This window comes from Arvicanthis niloticus, chromosome X, assembly GCF_011762505.2.
Source record: "Arvicanthis niloticus isolate mArvNil1 chromosome X, mArvNil1.pat.X, whole genome shotgun sequence".
Taxonomy (NCBI): domain Eukaryota; kingdom Metazoa; phylum Chordata; class Mammalia; order Rodentia; family Muridae; genus Arvicanthis; species Arvicanthis niloticus.
Genome location: NC_047679.1, coordinates 81,878,196 through 81,897,779, shown reverse-complemented (window position 1 = coordinate 81,897,779; position 19,584 = coordinate 81,878,196). Strand labels below are relative to the sequence as shown.

Sequence of the window (19,584 nt, the reverse complement as noted above, 5' to 3'; positions counted from 1 at the left end):
GATGGAAAGCATACAAGCTGTCCTTTGGATTGAGCAATTTCTCAGGAGAGAGCTCAGGCAGTGCACTGAAGGGCTAAAGGGGCAGGCAGTAGCTGAGACTGGACAAACAGGTTAAGACAGGAAGAGGGTACTTAGAGAATGCTCTTATCTGAAAGACCCAGTGGGGAGCCCTTCTGGCTCTGAGAAGCTGACTTAGTGATCCTATGAGGATACAGAGTCTAGGAAAAATAGGTTAAAGTGCAGCCCTGGGGGTGGGAGTGGGAATGGGATTGCTCCAAGGAACATCAATCCTCCCAGTGCTCCTCTGCTCATATGAGATGCCTTTAAGCCCCCCCCACACACCTCTTGGAATTAGGGGTCACCTCAATACAAATGGGTCTCATTACTGTTTTGTAAAGAAACAAGAAGAAAAGATATTGTGACTGTGGGGTTGGGATCACAGACAGAGAGCAGGACATTTCTGGGAGACTCCCTAAGATATGAGGACAGGGACTCTATTGTGATAGACCTAGAGTAGATAAAGGGCCTCTGTCCCCCATAGCCTAATCAGTAGGACAGCTTTTCCTGGGATTGTTTTTGTGTCAGACTTTGGTGTCTCACAGTGAAGTACAGACTGTCTCACAGGATCTACAGAAGCATGAGCTAAAGGCCTTTGAGTGACAGTGTAGTGGCTCTTCCTGGTTGTCAACTTGACTATATATGGAATGAAATACAATCCAGAATTGGAAGGCTCACCTATGATCTAGATCTTGAGGCTGGGAAATACAAGTTTCTGACCTGGACCTTGGCCTGGAGGTCTTGAGGCATAGTGGCTATGAATCCCAGGAGACTAAGGCAAGAGTTCAGAATCATCTGGGACAAAATAAGTCCCAGATCCAGGCGTGGTAGGACATCCCTTTAGTCTAAGCCACACCTTCTGCTGGAGACCTACATAAGGACATCGGAAGAAGGAAGGCTCATTCTTCTTCACCTGCCTGCCTTGTGGGGCTGAGCAACTGCTAGATCCTTGGACGTCCATTCACAGCTGCTGCTGATCACTGTTGGGGAGTTGGACTACAGACTGTAAGTCAACAACAAATTCTCTTACTATATAGAGACCACCCATAAGTTCTGTGACTCTAGAGAACCCTGACTAATACAGACAGTAACCTGAGGGCTCCTGAGCCAGTCCACTTGGGACCTAGGAATAAAACATCACCGCCTTGAACTGCCTGGCATTTAGATGGCCACTGAGGCAACATGGAATGTAGATAGACAAGTAAATGGGAAAGAGCTTGGCCTTAGCAGAGGGATTTTTCTGCTTCTCGGCATCTCTGCTATCTCTGTAAAAAGATACGTGACTCAGCAGCCTGTGCTCTAGTAAAGACAGCAATGGAGCTGACTCAAAGTCAATCCTGCAAAGATATCAGGTCTCCCAACCACTTCAACCCTGCACAGCTCACACAAGGCTGATACCTTGTAAGTTGCAGTAGATACTATTTATGTGATAACCAGGGCTGTCTGATGGAAAAGCCTCGTACCCCAAAGCTCTCCATGCTTTGGCTTTTTAAGCAGTCTGTACTTCCCAGTCGCTATTTCTTACCTAGGTGTTTGCCTGAACGAAAGTCTTCATTGAATGCCCCCTGACTCTAGACCCCACTGTCCCTCTCAGGGGCTCTATGTTCAGAACTTAGCCAATATGGAGGGGAAAAGGGAGCTTGCAACTGCTACAGTTGTCCCGATCTTGGGAATGGTCGGCATTTTCAGTTTGAGGTTAAGTTTTACATTCTGCTCACTTGATCACATCTTAAGAATTTAACGCAATGGTCTACAGAAAACCCAAGTTTTACTGGAACAGGCAAACTGCTGCTGTCAACCTAACGCAGAGCTCTCTGGCTGCATCATGCTTCTGTGTGATGGTCTCTATTACTGTTTCCTCCCTTCTTCAGGAATAGGTCCCAGAGCTTCTTCAGGAGTAGGTCCTAGAACTTCTTCAGGAATAGGTCCCAGAACAGGGAACGTGCCTCAGTGGGTAAGAACACTTGCTGCTAAAACATGGGGACCTGAGCTTGAATCACTAGAAGCCATGACAAAAGCCAGGCGTGGCTGCACACAGACTTGAAATCCCAGCTCTGGGCAGGTCAGAGGTCAGATACAGAGGGATGTCTTGGATTTTTCTGGATTTCAGCTAGGCTTTAGTTTCAGTGAGTGACCTTGTCATGAGAACAAATCAGTAATGGAGCAGGACAGCCACTGATACCCTCTGACCCCTGAAGGTGTGCATCATCTAAAGAAACGTGGGCTTAGACCTAGGTCCCTGGCTATAATTTTGGCTGTTTTCCTAGGTTTGGTGGGCAAAACTGGAAGGTTCTGTCAAGGAGCTGATAGAGCCCTTCCAAGACATCTGGATAGTATGGAATCCTATGTCATAGGGATGTTGTCGTCATGGAGAAAAGAAAATTATGTGGCTGACTTAGACCTATGGTCTCTGTTGGTAACATGCATATATTAAATTTGTTAAGTTCTTCTATTTTTAATGCTTAATCTTATTGTTTGCATTTAATTTAATTTAATTTAATTTAATTTAATTTAATTTAATTTTTGAGACATGGTAACTTTGAGTACCTTGGCTGTCTTGGAACTAGCTTTGTTGACCAGGCTGGCCTGGAACTCACAGAGATCTGCCTGCCTCTGCCTTAGTGCTAGGATTACAGGTTTCTACCACTGTTGCCCGGCTTACGTTTTTATTTTGTTTTTGTTTGTTTGTTTGGTTGGTTGGTTGGTTGTTTTTTTTTTTTAAATTTGCAGTGCTTTTGATGGAATCCAGGGTCTGTTGCCCAACCCCACCCCTGCCTCCACCTCTGCAAGGCACACTAACTCCCCAATCCCCAACTTTATCAGCAGCCTTTGTCAGAAGACTAGAAGTTCCTGGATTTTGTACTTCGGTACTTCTTAAAGCAAAAGCCTTGCAATCACGGGACTACCTCTGTTACTCAGTTACTGCTGTTCTTGCAGTCACGTGCTAAGATGCACGTGGGTACAGGCCGCAACTCCTCCCCTAAGACCTCAGAAGTAGGCTAGGGATGCCAGAACTCCTCATAAACCCTGCCCACTTCGTTCAGTCATGTGACTGCTCTCTTCCTCTCAACATCAAGAATCAAGCTAGGCCCTTTCTGTGTTTGCTGTGAGCCTCACGGAGCCTCCACCCACGGAAGGCCTTCGGAGTTGTCCTTGTTCGCGCTAAGGACAGAGCTTGATCAGACTCTGGCTCAGACTTTCTACTTTTCCAGGAAGCATTGAGGTACTGCAGGCTGACTGTCCAAGACCACTTTTCTGGTAGGAGGCCCACCAGCTGCTCTCTGGGTTTTTGCTCAAGGCACGGCCGCAGGGGGTGGGGTGGCGGCTTTAAGGTGTAACCAAGTAGCTGCTGCACAGCACAGGGAGTCTGAGGAGAGGGCTTTTCATAGAGGTGTAGGAGGACTTTCTGATGGTGGCCATTGAAAAGCCTGACCCAGAACGGGGGGGGGGACGGTTGGGAAGTCTTCATCTGATCCTGGACTCATAAGAGGTGCAACAAGGGCAAATGAGTGGGGCTGGACAGGGAGATGAAGAATGAGCAGCAACCAGGAGGGTTTAAAGACTGGCATTCCTCTCTGCAGGGCATGACTCTTAAATGAGAGTAGGACCACCACCCCCACTTCCTGGTTGCCCTGCTTGTGGTCATCGCCTGTGCTAGATTTTTTTTTCTGTTCCATAGCAAGATCACGCCCCTCCCTCCTCTGCCAGTCATCTGGCCCGTTTCTTATCTGGCCTGTTTCTTTCAAGGATATCAGAGCCTTCCTATTAGCCAGTTCTCACAGAGAGATTTCTGAATGCCTTCTTCATTTCTCTGAAGCCACTAGCTTTGCTGCTGTGCTCGGCCTTCTTTTCTTCCCCAGCACTTCCTCTGGAATGAGCAGTTATCAGGAAGCAGGAAGTGATCAGAAGAGGGAAAGCAGGCAAAGAAGAGAGGGGACTTTTGTGAAGTTTGAGGTTTCAACAAACTTGTCAACCTGGGGACAAAGTAGATACTCTGAACTTCTCAACTTGAAATTCTTCAGGTTTCAGGGGGGCAGTTGGCAGAAGGATATCCACTCTCGTATGTTCTAGCTCTCCTGAGGGCAGCAACACACCAAGATCTTCTATACTATGTTTTGCTTCTTAGATTCCTTGTTGCAGCTTCCCTTTTCCTGCGTCACAAAGAACATGCTATTCACTTTACATCCCTGATCGCAGCCCCCTCACTCCTCTCTCCTCCCAGCCACACCCTCACAAATCTCTCCTCCTCCTATTACCCACTTCCTTTCTCCTCTGAGAAGGGGAAGTCCCCTTCTCACCACAACCAGCCCAGGACACCCAGTAGCAGCAGGAGTAAGCACATTTTCTCCCACTGAAGCCCCAAATCTTAAGGGATACCTTCGGGCCATTGTGAAGGCGACAGTAAAAAGAGTAAAGCTGAGTAAGGAGCACCATGGTGCTTTCCTTCCTGGGCTTGAGAAACATACTTTCCAGGAGACTGAAGTGGCATCTTGTATGACAGCATTTAAGTAATCTATTTTCCTCCTACTTGTATTTCTAAGCTTCCTCCGAGGACTACAAAGGCCGAGAGACAAGAAAGATGTGCTCTAATGAAAAGAAGCACGGGCCCTTCAGATACACAGGTAAAGACACCCCCACACTGCTGTGTTTGTGCTTAGTGTGCTCACAGCAAAATCAAGCTCTCAGATCTCCCCCATTCACTGGCAATGGATTTCCTTTCAAAGAGTCCCTGGGGTATTAATGTTTCCTGAACACATTTTGAGATGCCATAAGTTTATTCTTCTACCCGTTTAATTCATGTCTAGTGTTTACTAAGGACAGTGGGATATATGTATAATAACTGTAATTTTTCTTTTGGTCATTAACTCCCTCATTGAAAAGATTGAAAATGCGAGGTTGCATGAGAAGAGACATACTGATTATTTGAACATGTTGACTGGACTAATATATCAAGGGGCCAAATGACTTTCCAGAACAGTTACAGACTAAATCCTCTAAAGTCTCTTGACAGTTAATCTTGATTGTTGGCTGAGGATGAGAGTAATTCAAGGGCTAAAGTACATAAAGAACGCAGTGTAACAAAGGCATGCTCAATCAGTCAAACACACGAAGGACACAAAACCTGAAGAAGAGGAGGAGAAAATGGTGGTTGTCATGGACAAGCCAGAAAAAAGACTAGGAATAGATTAAGTGTCTAGGATTCAGCTACAGACATAACAGTAGTCTCTGCAAATAGAAAAACAAATAGATTCCTGGCTTTGAGACTAACTCCTCTGTAATCATGTGTGACCCTTGATAGTGAAATAGCAGTTATCTTTAAAGTTAGAAAGGAGACAAGGGTGACTCATAGGAAGCTGGCTGCTTAAAGTAGTGTTTATCTTAGTGTGCTAAGCTTAGTGTTCTGTACAAGGGTATCATACGTATCTATATCCATATATGCATACATGCACCTTAGGGTTCAAGAGTCCTCCAGCTTATCCAAGGCCCAGACATGCAGTTCTCATGTACAGGTGTGGCTAGCACAAAGCCTAGTCTCTGCTGCAGAAAGTATGTCCAGAAAACGAAAACATTTACCATCAGTGGAGAAAGGGTTCTGTCAGTACAAGAGCACTTGATGGGAGGTGAGGAGTGAGGTAGGATAATCAGTGGAATATAAAACTCTGATTCTACCATTTTGGAGGATGAAACATTCTAGGACAATCACCCAGCATCATTGAGCTGAATATTCATGATGCAAAAGGGATCCCTGGGTGAATGAATAAAAGAAATAAAGAAGGAAGGACATGACTGCTTCTAGGTATGGTGGAAGATAATGTTTATAGTAGAAAAAAGGGAGAGCATAGCTAGGGGCAGAGACATCTTGGATAGGCCAGAGTAGACATTATCTTGAGCCTCTGAAGAGAGGGCAGGGGGTAGCAGAGAGCCAGATCAAGAGTCCAGGAAGGTAAAGTATAGACCAAAAGAGGGTAGATAACCAAAGTGACTGACTTATATAAGGAATGGCAACTGGGAAGAGGGCATCCCAGAGCCTGGGCTGGAGAACTTTCGGGTAGGAGGTAGGATATGCTAGCCAGGAGGGCGCTATAGCAGGTAGGGACTGAGGAATGCTGGGAGAACCTGGTAGCCAATGTCTGCTTTGATATGTTAAATAATCGCTTCAATTCTGTCTCAGGTTTGAGACAACACTGGGTGCAATTCTTATGGGACTTCCATGAGGAGATGAAAAGTCTTCACTGTGCCCTGTGCCAAGCGGTTGTTGCTGTGACTCAAATGTTGGTCTGCCTATCTCTGTATTCTTACCCTACTGTAGCAGAGCTGCTTGTCATCAGCAGACTGGGCAGTACTGTAGACAGAATTCAGAAATTAGAACAGGCAGGGACTGAGGAACACTCATGGCATCCTGAAAGAGGTTCACTGTTCTTTTGGTGTTGGAAGAACAATTAAATCCTGGCAAAGCCTGAGGACAAGTATACCAATTTATCAAATATTTTTAAATTTCCATTCATTCATTTTTATTAATGCATACCCATGTATGCCTGCCTGCCTGCCTGCCTGCCTGCCTGTTTGTCTCTGTGTGTACCATGTGTTTTCGGGTGTCATCAGAGGCAAAAGAGGGTGCCAGAATCCCTGGAGCTGCCGTTTACTGATGTGAGGGTTGGGAACTGAGCCCAAGTCCTCTGCAAAAGAAGCAAGTGCTCCTAACTACTGGACTGTCTCTGGGCACATAACTGCTTTTTTAATATTATTACTGTCTATCACTTTGACTCTGGTGGCATCAACACTAGCCAGGTGTAGGGTACCAGGGCATTCCATAAGTGGATGGGCACCAATGTGTACTTTGTCCTCAGTTTCCCTTTCCGTAGAGTCCATCTGCAGCTGTTTGATTTATGTGCTCTGTATTCTGTGATTCACCATTAGAGGGCCTTGCATAGACAGGATAAGAAACTATGGTCATTAGGCAGCTCAAATTTACCCCATTCCATGGTAGAAGTGTTTTGGGGTTCCACACAATGGTTCAGAATCGTCCTGTTCCATACATGGACACCATGCATTTAGAACATCTGGACTTTTATTGGGTTTCTCACTGTCTGCTATTTACTTCAGTCCACTATAGTTCTCAAGTTTTCTGGAGTCACAGGTGATATGTAGTTTCAGGCTCCCAGGAATGTGACAGACTGCCTTTTGTCTCTACTGCGCTGTCTCCTGTCCCTGCCTCATCTCCAACTTAAAAATCTGATGTTTTCTTTTGATTTTTGAACTTTTAAGAAAATGATTTGGTTTTCTAACATTTACCTAATGCCAACTATAACGTTGTCTTTAATCACTATTTTTTATTTTGTTTTCTTTTGGTTGGATATCATGGACTCACGGGTCTTTTAACAGATGGGCTGCAACTTAGTTGCAAAACTTTGAGCAGTGGGAGAGGCAAGATCTGACACTTGCCTTACAAAACAAAAACACTCTTCCTGCTGTGTGGAAGGGTTTCTGAGTGAGCCTGGGGAAAAAAAAAAAAAAAACGAAATAGCTTTGGAGACCTGGCCAGGGTAAAGGTGAGACAAGTTAGGGCTGTGGTGGGATTTTGAAGGCAGATCCAGGAGAATTTCCTTAGCAGTTAGATGTAGCCTGTGAAACAAAGCCAGCAGGCCCGTTGAGCTGAAGGCCTACCCCAAAGAGTCTATTCACCTTTTGATTCATTTCCAGGGCCAGTGCTGGCACAGGGAAAGCATTGCAGTGTGTGACAGAAAGCTCCTGATAGTCACACGATGAAAGCCCTAGAGTCCCCAGTAGTGTTCATCTCGGCTGTAGTCATCATCAGTTTGTCATGAGTGGACTGCAAGTGAGCTAATCTGTACCCATACACCTGTTTTGAGGCAAAGTGGAATAATGGCAGAACACAATGTACAACTCACAAACCTAGAGAACCTTTCACTCTGAGGTGCATGAGAAGGCTGGTCTCTCCCAGCATTCATATCTACTCTGTGGGCAAATACACCAACATCACCTGCTCCTAGCACCTGGTGATTGACAGTACAAAATGCTGTTGTTGAGGGTACCCAAGGGGGAACAGACAGGAGGCTATTGTTATTTCAAAAGATAGAAGAAGATGGGGAAAAAACAGAAAACAGAAAGCATTTCAAGTCTGCCAAATCAGATGTTCAACAAGAAAGCTTGGTGGGAGGGTTTGAGTTGGAGAGTGGGATGGGGCAGGGAAACAACTCCAGGATGTGAATAGGCACTAGGTACAGGCATATACAACAGACACCTTCACCAACACAACTAGGGCTGCATTGCCCAACAGACTGCTCCACAGGCTTAAAGATTCTCTATGCTCACAATGCTTCCTGTATTGTATGATCTAAATGGTATGAACAGAATGCCTCACCAAAGAACAGGCACACACTGGCTTAACTCTCAGTTGCCTGGAAGCATTTGTGAACACAGAGAATTTCAAGCTTGCGGAGCAGACCTCAACACTTAGCAGATGTGCAATCCCAAACAGTAATTTCTGTGACTGTAATGGACTCAGACCAGGAATGACTACAGCCAAATCACAGTACAATTGGAAATTGTGTCTGACACTCGCCATTCTGGTTTTTGTTTAAGATCTTTTGTAATGAAAGTGTGGGGTTTAGGAAGGTTAGTCCTCTGTACTTGAAAGCATTGTAGGCCAGACAGAGAAGTGATTTGAATAGCTCAAACCCAAGTGTTGTGGAAGGTAATCAGGTAATTTGGTGACAGGTTAATGGGCTATTGCCTTAGTCTCCACTGCCAGTAAAGCTTGGATATCAGCAACAAAGAAGTTTACAGTTTGTTAACTGTGGCAGACAGTTCAGTGAATGATTGGATGTTGCAATGAGATGGGGAGGGTAGGACTCCAAACCATTGTGTGGCTGCCAAATTAGATAATCCCAGGACAAGGCCAGGCTGGGTCAGTCTCCTAGTACGAGCTTTGTGTTTGGTCTACACCATGTGCTGAATATATCACAAATCCTGCTCTACTGTATTTAAAAGGGCCAAAATGGCCCCTTCTTCTTGTAAGCTGTGTTCTGTGACTGTGCCATGAGTTTGCCCACTGGGTTTTCACGATTGGTCCTTTGGAGGGGAAACTGGCACTTTAATAACCCTCCCATGGTGTCTCCTCCCGCTGATGTCGTATGTGGTAGATAGATCATTGATTGTGTCTTCCAAACTTGCATTGTTTCCCATTTCATAATATTATGGTAAAGGCTGTGTTCTTCTAGGGAGAAAGAAAGACAGGGTTTCCTACCTGGACTATCCTGGCAGGAGGACTGCTCATTATGAGCATGCTGGGCACGCAATTCTGCCTTCCAAATCCCGCGATGATGGTGGAAGTCTGGAGATGAGATCTGTTCTATGGAACCCATCAGTAAGACAGTAAGTTACCAGGCAGCATGGTTAGTATAGTAGGTAACAGTCCCTGGGACTGGGCAATTCCTTCACCTCCTCTTCCCTCGTGGTCTCCTCTCACTGGGAATCTGGAGATCTGTTGCTCTATAGGTGTGGAATGGAGGCTGATAAATCATAACTTTATCTGTGTTACCATTGATGGGAGGGTGGATGCATACAAGAATTTTTTAGCATTTATTGGCATTCCTTATCCCTCTCGTAGCAAACCTTATTCCTGGCGACGTAAGAGTAGGGAGGAAGATCATGCCGAGGACCAAATCCATGTCACAGTGTGGAGAGATGACAAATTTCATAAGCGAGAAGTAGGACAGTTCCCAGAAGATGAAACACTGGGGAGCTGGTTCAAGATCACGGTGAGTGTCTTGGTGACATTTGCATTAGACTTTTCTGAACTCCAAGAGAAGGAAGATCACAGTGAGTAAGAGAAGTCATTTACCTGGGGGGAGAAGAGCTATTGTGTGGAGAGCTTGTGAATCTAGATCTGTGTTTGGCACAAAAGAAGGAATCCTGTCAGAGGTCGTATGGAAGTTCTTTGGAGAAGGTCAGGAAAGAAGATTCAGAGTTTGTCTGCTCTCCTCCAAGATCCCATGCTGTCTTTCTTCTCTCCTGTTCCGTACTTGTAAATTTAGATTCCATGTGGGAGAAAGTATGACAAGACACAGCTAATGGATTCAGTCCACAGCCTTTGCAGTGTGCCCTTCACACCAGTGGATGTAAGAGAGGATGGTGAAACCGGCTGGGATGGTTTGGAGGATTAACTGGGAGGCCAGGCTCAGTAGTGGTCAGTGGCCTCTGACACGTTCATTTCTGCTCTCCCCTCTGTGTAGTTCCATTGTGACAAACACCGGATCCAGTTCTTTGTCCGGGATGCTAGCATTGCCTCTGCATTGAAGGATATCAGCTACAAGATATGTAGTGAGGACTGTCAGAAGGTGTGTGCTGGAAGCCTTCTCTGTACCTAGCCCTGACACATGCTATGGAGTGGGAGCATTATCTTTGGGATTAGAGTTCCTGGTGTTCACTATGTCTCTCCTCCCCACAGATACCTATTTTTGTCAATACCTCGGTTGCACCCTACTCTGTGCAGAATAAGTTCACAAGAGAACAAATGGAGCAACTGAAGGTAAAGCAGTCTGAAGGCACTGTATGTTCACTTCCCAGACCCAGGTCTTCCCTACCCTCCCCACCACCCAATCCATGATGTTCCAAAAACCACAACCCACAACACCACAGAGCCACCCTTTCCATCTGTGTCTCTGTAGCTGGCCATGAGGAAAAGATATGATGTTTCCCAGCATGCTCTGTGCCTCAAAAAGCTCCGCTTTGACCCAGGTATGGCTGACAGAGATATTTGTGGGTCACAGACCCCCCTAGGAAGAAGATATGTGGTATAGATGTGGTAGCCTGGAGAGAGGACTGTGCTGGGGCTGGTTTCAGATAGACTCCTCTCTACCTTCTGATTCCTTTCTCTCCTCTTCCTAAAGACCTGATGAATCACAACATAGACATGATTCTGAATCGAAGAAGCTGCATGGCTGCTACCCTTCAGATCATCCAAGAGGATTTTCCTAAGGTATTGATTGATCTTTGTGTGGAGGGCTAGAAAGGATGGGGTGCGGGGCAAGTATGTCTCCAAGGCTCTCAACAGTAAAGATCACTCTTAACTTTTGCTCCCCAAAGCTGTTATCCTTGAACTTGAGCAGCAACAAACTTTTCCAGTTAGATAGCCTGTTTGATGTGGTAAAGATGGCACCTCAACTCAAGATCCTGAACCTCTCAAAAAACATGGTGAGAAGAGATTGGGGTTAGGGATGGTTAGTAGTGCAGAATGTGGTACTTGACAGCATTAGACAGACAAACCAAACCACAAATAGGAGCAGGGAGGTATGGGTTCTGAACTTCTGTCTTTGCCCAGCACACCTTTATCATTTCTCTCCCATTTTCATCAGCTAAGAACAGCATGGGAGTTGGAGAAAATGAAAGGGCTGAAGCTAGAACAGCTGTGGCTAGAAGGGAACCCCTTGTGCAGCACTTTCCGAGACTATTCTTCCTATGTAAGGTACACACCTGCTAACACCTCTTTCCCCTCATGGATACCATAGCCCTCTGGTGGCCTGAGAGACTCTCTGTGGGAGGAGGCAGCCCTGGTCTTCTGGGAGGACCACAGGGCCTGCTCTCTCCCCTGTCTCTGTACTCTGGGCTTTGGTCCACGGGCTTCCTTTGCAAGTATCCTGTCTGCCCACCTCACCTAGCGTGGGTTGTGTTTCACTTGTGTGAGTTTTCAGCCTCTTCCGGAAGGCCCTCCCGAGCATCTCAACAGCACCAGGCCTCCTTCCCAGTCCTGTGAGGAGCCTTGCTTCCCATCTTGTTCCTGAATGGTCCCCTCATCCGTCCCAGGAAGCTCTAGAGGTTGTCCTGCCCCAGCAGAGGGCTGAGGTCCTGGGTGATGCTGACGTGGACATCACTTCCTCTAGACTACTGCTGGGATCTCCGTCTTCCTTTGGATGGGGAGACCTCTACTCTCTAAATAGGGATCCAGGAGTGGGCCATGACTGGGAAGCTGAAGGCTTCCTGGAGCAGGAGGGGAAGGGAGAAGGCAGAAGACGTTGCGGAGAAAGAAGCCCCTGGCTTTCTAGAAGCCCCCATCCCTCCTTCCTTCTCTACCTACCTATGGACCAACCTTCCTTGCTCATCATCCTACCTAGCATATCAGAGGAGCCTCGGGTAGCCTGAAACAACTTGATTCTTTGGAGAAGACCATAGCCCAGCCATCTCATGCTGAGTTGTGCACTCACCTATCACCTATTCTTCAGCTTCTGGAAAATGGTTCTTGCCTACAGAGAAGCTCTTAGTCCCCAGTTCACTCAGAGAGCACTATGGGTCTTCATGGCAGCCTCAGTAGCTTGCATGTTTTCATTGCTGCTTTGGGTCCCTGGGCTAGCCAGGCACATGTGAAGGAAAGCATAGCAACAGGTGAACCCCTTTCTCCCTTGCTATCCCAGTCTACCACACCAGTCAGAGCACCTTCTCATTCCCTTTGCATTGCCTCCTCTGTGTCCTTTCCTCTTCTCTCCTGTTTCTCACAAATCTCCCTTGCCCCCTTACTCCCTTTCTGTCACTATCTACCACCCTACTGCTGTCTCCTTTTCCTTTCTCCATCCTGATTGCTGACTCCCCCACCTTCATCTCTCAGCATCTCGAAGAATCCTGCACACCTTTCAAAGCAACAGGGCCTTCTGTGGAGACTGAGGAAGAGGAGGGAGGCAGGGAGTGGAGGAAGCCCTGGAGACTGTGCTCTCAATGTGGTTTCTTGTGACCCTAGGGGAAGGGGCCAGTGTGATATAGGTAGAAGCTATCCAGGGGTCTAGCGGTGAGGAACAGGCTGAAAGAGAACTGGAGGGAAAACCAATAGTGAAGTAGGAGCACAGGAGAAATGCTGCCCAAATCTAAACTGTCAATCATTTCTGTGGCTTTTGTTTTTGAACAGTGCGGTCCTGGATTGTTTTCCGGAGTTGTCATGCCTGGTATGTTACTGCCTTCATCATTGTTCCTTCTTCCTCACATGATTGAGCTCCACAGTTAATCTCAGCCCATTTGTATCTTACCTAGATAATGTGTATTCCTGAGACAGCTGTTCATTTGCAATGGTGTGGCTTCTAAAGGAAAAAAACTAACCTGAATGTTGTTCCATAATTATACACACAAACAAACCATGTGACCCCCATAGACCCACACACAGAAACAACACCATATACGATAGATGTTTACAGTATCCCATAATTCAGACACCTACTATAATCTCACAGCCCAGGGAATTTTCTAGCAACTTTACACCTCGTCTCTGACTCAAGGTTACCCCCTTGGGTCTCTTCATCTCCCTGGATATACAGGGATACTTCCCTGGCATGCATTCCAGACTCCTCCTCCTCCTCTTCTCCTCAGGATGGCAGGAAATTATCACCCCCAGCTGTAATGGACATTGGAGAACACCAGTTAACCAAGCCCTGCAAGGTAAGGAAGAAGGACCAAGAGATATTTATGCTATTGCTTGTGAAGCTTAGTAGATGCACTGTCTAAAATGGCTTTGTATCCTAGGACATCTTTAAGGGTTCGGAGGTGATCAAGAATCAAGTAGAGCAATTCCTGCAAGAGTAAGTGTGCATGGAACCTTGAGGAAGGGAAGGTGTTGGGCCACCTTAGTACAGATCTTCTCAGAGACCTTTTCAGGTCACATCTGGGGTCCAGACCACTGAAATAGCTCCTTCTACCCACTTTCATACTCCATAGGTATTACTTGATCTATGACTCTGAAAAGCGACAGGATCTCCTGAACATTTATCATGAACAGGCCTGCTTCTCCCTGACCATTCCCTTCGACCCCAGTGATCCAGATCTGTGAGTATCATACCTCATGCTCTGTTCTGGAGCAGTGTGAATCCACCTCCCACTCCCAGCACCAAGTAGATACAACTGACTCCCAGGAAGCATCTACACTGGCTGGGCCCCTCCCCTAGAACTCTTTTCTTCTAGGAATAACATGAGTGGGTATTTCAAGGATGAAAAGGAAATGAAAAATCCCAAGGACTGCCGTAAGTGTGTGCTGAGGAAGACCTGGTAGAGTCCATGAACTCCGTTGTGAAGGAAGTAATCACAGAGCATAATAGATTTTGTTTTTTCACTCCTCTGTAGACATTCAGAGGCAGCTGCTGAAGTACACAAAACAAGACGTTGTGGACTGTCTGAGGGCGTTGCCCAAAACCCTGCATGCTTTCAGCTCTTTCCAAGTGAACATCTGTTTCCAGATGGTGAGCAATAGCTTCTGCCCCGAGGCATGTTTCTCCATGGTTAGAAAGTTATGCAAGACCCTAAGCCTGTCTTTGCCTTCTTCCCTTTCAGGAAACAACACTGTGCTTCTCTGTTAGTGGGTTGTTCAAGGAAGGTGAGTGCTTGTAGAATGCCCTCTCCAGACCCCTTCTTGCTTCCTGACCTGGATGTGCATCTCTGAGAGTTCACCCAGCTCCCCTCATTATGTGCCTTCCTGTTTGCTCTCCTGCCCGCAGACCATCCTAGTCTGACCGAGGTCTGTGCTTGTCTGTGCACAGCTTCTGTCTATCTTCTATCAGGGAGAGCACATGGGCTGCAGGGTTTGTTGGCTCTCATTCCAGATCCTTACTCTGTGACTTTGGGCCACTTGCTTAGCCTCTGCATCTCCCCATTTGCCATGGTGCTGATGACTCTCTGCCCAAGACAGATGTAAATCTGAGCCCAAGTGAACATTGGAAGTTATTTTTTTACAGGGTCAGGAATATGGCAGGAGACCTATCAATACAAGTGGTTTATTCTCCTTGTTGACCCCACCCCCATTTCCACCACAGACCCCTGACTCCAGGCCAATAGTTGAGTGGTCCTGGGCCCTTTCAGCATAAGGCCCTGACTGAGGAATGTTTCATGAGGGTGCAAAACATGTGGAACTGTAGTAAGGATGCTTTTTTCTTCTTGTCCACAAAGTGGAGGACAGCTCCAAGGAATGCGTTCGTGCCTTCATGAGGATCTTCACTGCTATCTTTGGCAAGAGTTCAAAGTGAGTGCAGTATTGTGGGTGGAAATTTCAAAGAGGTGGATCCAAGGAGCAGTGTAGCCTAGCAGTTAAGATGAGGGGCTCCAGGGTTGGAATACCAGTTTTCTTCCTGACCCTAACAGTCACTATCACCTTGGTCCAATTAACTGATCTCTTCAGGAGACTCTGATTTTTCATCCCCCCAAAAATGGAAATGGTGGTAACCAGGTTCTTTTCCTCTGTGTAGGCAAAATGTATGGGGATTAAGTCTCCAAATCCAATGCTGGTAGACAATCCCTCCCTCGAAGGTGGTAGGGGTGGTGTTCCCTGGGTACTAGCAAAGGATTTTACTAGGCAGACTAAGCAAGCACATAGGAGGAATCCAATTGGTAAGTATCAGGGGTTAAAGAGGATCCTGTCTGGGCAGTGGGGGTGTGAATGGAGTGTCCACCCGTCCAGTTGTCTCAGAGACTGATTTTCCTCCAGCCTCTGTATTGTGAATGACCAACTTTTTGTGAGGAATCCAAGCCCTGATGAGATCCAGGGTGCCTTTGACATACCTTCACCCACATCATGCTCCAGCCTCAAGCTTGTCCTTTCTCAAGAGCAGCAAAGAATGGTGCAGGCTTTCTCCACCCAGTCGGGGATGAAACTTGAATGGTCTCAGAAGTAAGTTTGTACTAAAAATGTAGACAGGATTGAAGTGGGGTTGGGGTTGGAAAAGAATAATGGAATCCTACACAACATGTAAAAAACAAACTATTTATATTTTACATCTGCCCTTTAAAAAATGTGGTGGGTGTTAGTATTCTGTCTAAACTCCACCCATCTAACAACTAACAGTGGGGGCACACTGAAAAAAAATAGATTATCATTTTGCAATAGTGTAGGTAAAGAATTTTGAAAGATAGTTCATGTCTCAAATAGCATTACATTCCACTTGAAAAATCCAAAGGAATTCATTATATTAAACTAATAAACAAGTTCAGCATGGTTCAGGATGTCAGATTAATATATGGAAATCAATTACGCTTCTGTATACTTGCAGTAAATAGCCAAAGAATGAATTTAGAAAAGCAAGACTATTTAGAACAGCAACCAAAAACGAGTAAAAACACTTCAGCACAAATGTAATAAAAGAGAGCAGGGAAATGTGGCAGTGTGTAAAATTGCTTTTCTGTACATCTGTCTGGACCACACACCACATGGATGGCCCTATGACCTCCACACATGCACCATTGTGCTCACAGGAACAGGTGTCTTGTGTGTGATCACCCCCCACACACATCTAGCCCCTGATTTTTACATGTAGCTCATACTCTCACATCTGAAAAGTATGTCTTAAAAAATGAAAGATGACCCAAATAATGGGAAAGGAATTTCCATGTTCAGAGGTATGGCAATGCCAATACTGTCCAGAGGAATCTTCACTTTACTTGAAATTCTGCTCAAAGTACTAAATGGTTTCTTTGCAAGAATTGAGAAAGAGGGTCTAAAAATTTGACTCAGCACTTAAGGCACTGGGTACTTTTCCTGAGGACCTGGCTTCAGTTCCCACCAGCAACACAGCTTTACACAGATGACTGTCATTGTAGTTCCAAGGGATCCAACACCCTTTTATGGCTTTAGTGGGTACTGGCAGGCTAATGGTGCACAGGTATGCACACAGGCAAAACACCCATATATACATAAAATAACTTTAAACAGTTTTCAGTTGACAAGGAGATCCTAAACTCCATGTGAAAATGCAGTAGGACCTGCACTGCCCCAAATGACATTGAATGTAAAGAACAAAGTCGAAGGAGCCACACTTCCCAGTTTAAAACCCAGCTGCAATGCTACATTGAGTAAGACTATGTGGTGCTTGCATCAGTGCCACAGGATTATTAAGCACTCACAGTATTATTACCACTCACACTGATGGTCAGTTGGTTACTTATTACCAAGACTGTACCACTATCATATTTCCACAGAGACTAATAGTATCTTTTGAACATAGGGTACTGAAAGAACTAGATGCTCACTTCAAAAACAGGGAATTTTGACTCCCTACACACATCTACATACCCTGTGCAAACACTGGCCATGCATAGACTAGGGATCCAATAATTAAGTGCTATCCCAACTACAATGCCCCCAAAATAAAACATAGATATAAATCTTTATGGCCTTGAATTAGTCAGCCAGGTAGTGTCTGTGACAGGAAAACCTTAAGCAGCTAATAGAAAGTTGACAAATTGGACTCCATTGCAAATCAGTGCATTACACTTGTCAGGGAAGTGCAAAGACACATGACAGAAGAAGAGAAAGACATGCAGATCACATATCAGATAAGAACACAGGAAGAACACTTAGTAAACAACAGCAAAAAGGCAAACAACACAACTGAGAGTGGGAAACAGATTTGAACAGATGCTTGTTTCTCTGAAGAACATATACTGTGATCAGCAAGCATGTAATTTTTTCTCTTCATTATTAGTCATTAGAGAAATTTAAACCACAGTGTCATAGTTCATCTTGAGTGTTACCTTTGTTGGATTAAGAGATGCTTAGATTACTAAATCACACACACACACACACACACACACACACACAGAGACAGAGAAGAAGACAGAGATAAAAATAGGGAGACGAGGGAGAGAGTGAGATTGGGAGTGCGAGTTGGGGGTGGGGTCTGTCATATCATTCCTCAAAACGTTAAACATGGAGTTGTCACATGGTCTACTAATCCCACTACGAAGTATAGGCTACAAAGAACAAAAAAATATTTAGCCCAAAACTTGTATGTTTATAGCACTTTTATTTATAGTTGTGTTGGTAAACATCTCAACTGTTTTCTCCAATGTGAATGAATAAATAAATATGGTACAGATCACAGTAGGATACTGTTCAGTCATAAAAGTGAATACGGACCCTATGTGTGGTGTGACATGTTGAAACTTGGAAATAATTGGACTAAGTGAATGAAGCCTGTCACCTAAGACCATTTCATTTGTTTAAGATCATCTATTAAAAATATTTAGGATGGGAAAATTGGTAGCAATTGAAAGCACAGTAGAAGTTGCCAGTCACCGGGTGACATGGGAGAGTAGGGACAGAGTTCCAGCTGTTAGAGAGTTTTCTTTTGCAGCAAAGGAGCAGTTTTTGAATTGGTTGGGGTTGGCAGAGAGTCTTGTGAATATACTAGCAAATGACTGAGAGACGTGCACTTGAAATAGTAAATATTCTGAGATCTGTCATTCATCTTAATTTTAAAACTATGGGGCAAAATTTCCTTTTTAATTTCCACTTCTTATTTTCTTAAGCTTCTCTATAAAAGGAGATACAGGATACATATTACTTTTCACTGCTCATAGGAATACTCTTAGGTTTCTGCTTTGAGTTCTTCTAGGTTCTACCATATCTTTCCCCACTACTATTATGGTGCTAAATGTGACACACACATGTCCCAGAATAATGAATAGCATAGGTTATGTGATAGTATTTGCAGCCACTGCTTCTTTCCTACAGTAGTATTGGAGGTCATATGTCCTTCTCCCACCTCAGGTGCCTTGAGGACAACAAGTGGGACTATGCCAGAGCTGCTGAAGTCTTCACTATGCTCCAGGTGAGGTCTGCGAATCAAGTGGGTAAGAGATGGATTATCTCTGAGCATTCAGCAAGATGGAATCTAGGTGACCAGGGGATGGAATTCAGGGCACTGGGCACATCTGACATCCTAACTCCATTGTTCCAGACCAAGAGCAAGATCCCAAAGGAATTCTTCATCAGACAAATGACTTAAAAACACCGCTGGATGTCTTCCTCTTGACCACACTCTTCTTCCTTTGTTTCTTGCCTATGACCCCAGCTGTAAGCCTGGCTGACCACAAGGCCAAAGTTAACATGTAGTCCAGGCAACATAGACCACCCCCACCTAGGTAACTTGCTCTGTGTATTTCTCTTGAGAAATACCTGCTTATTTTCATAATAAAAGTTACTTTGCACTTTGTGCCCTGGATTCTTCTTTGCCTGTAGTAGCCATGATCCAGAGGGGTGAGGACTGAAAGGTTCCACCTTGCACCTCCCCCTGCCTCCACTCCCCACACATCCACTCTCACCACATTCATTCATCCATCGGCATCCTGAAGCAGGTTTACAGGGCTTGCTTCTATGCACACTGTGGTGGTTTGAATAAGAATGTCCCCCATAGGCTCATTGGTTTGAATGCTTAGTCATCTGGGAGTGGTACTACTCAGGAGGAAATTAGAAAGTGTGGTTTTTTTCGGAGTAGAGGTGATCTTAGATAAAGTGTGTTACTGGTGGTGAGCTTTGAGGTTTCAAGAACCCAAGCCAGGTCCAGTCTCTGTCTTCTTGCTGCCTGTGGTTATGGATATAGAACTCTAGGCTACTTCTCCAGCAGTATGTCTGCCTGCATGCTACCACGGTCCCCCAGTATTATAGGAGAGGAGATACCTAATCTTACTCTAATTTGATATGCCATGACTGGTTGATATTCATGAGAGGCCTGCTCTTTTATGAAGAGAAACAGGGGAGGAGTG

The 19,584-nt window shown here is 45.3% G+C and overlaps 1 protein-coding gene across 4 annotated transcripts; it reads left to right on the top strand.

Moving 5' to 3' along the window:
- The first annotated feature begins 583 nt into the window (after positions 1 to 583).
- Positions 584 to 19,034, top strand: LOC117694507 (nuclear RNA export factor 2-like). Of its 4 annotated transcripts, none has more exons than XM_076918322.1 (22): positions 584 to 1,062; positions 4,599 to 4,679; positions 9,300 to 9,453; positions 9,689 to 9,839; positions 10,116 to 10,199; positions 10,314 to 10,418; positions 10,529 to 10,609; positions 10,749 to 10,818; positions 10,971 to 11,059; positions 11,167 to 11,274; positions 11,436 to 11,545; positions 12,974 to 13,010; positions 13,429 to 13,497; positions 13,582 to 13,637; positions 13,774 to 13,881; positions 14,017 to 14,075; positions 14,176 to 14,291; positions 14,383 to 14,425; positions 14,995 to 15,067; positions 15,530 to 15,712; positions 18,590 to 18,650; positions 18,780 to 19,034. In XM_076918322.1, the coding sequence occupies exons 2-22, from the start codon at positions 4,637 to 4,639 to the stop codon at positions 18,825 to 18,827; spliced, it is 1,848 nt and encodes a 615-aa protein (XP_076774437.1). In that variant the 5' UTR covers positions 584 to 1,062; positions 4,599 to 4,636; the 3' UTR covers positions 18,828 to 19,034. The 4 variants fall into 4 exon arrangements, with proteins under 4 accessions (XP_076774437.1, XP_034341342.1, XP_076774436.1 ...); XM_034485451.2 differs by lacking the exon at positions 584 to 1,062 and adding an exon at positions 3,100 to 3,315; XM_076918321.1 differs by lacking the exon at positions 584 to 1,062 and adding an exon at positions 3,112 to 3,280.
- Positions 19,035 to 19,584: the final 550 nt, after the last annotated feature.

Bases quoted from the DNA above. Each gene is read 5' to 3' on its own strand.
- LOC117694507 (XM_076918320.1), top strand. From the start codon at position 3,931: ATGAGCAGTTATCAGGAAGCAGGAAGTGATCAGAAGAGGGAAAGCAGG. The intron at 4,680-9,299 runs GTAAAGACACCC...GTGTTCTTCTAG, and splicing joins CGGGCCCTTCAGATACACAG to GGAGAAAGAAAGACAGGGTT. The intron at 11,275-11,435 runs GTGAGAAGAGAT...CATTTTCATCAG, and splicing joins TGAACCTCTCAAAAAACATG to CTAAGAACAGCATGGGAGTT.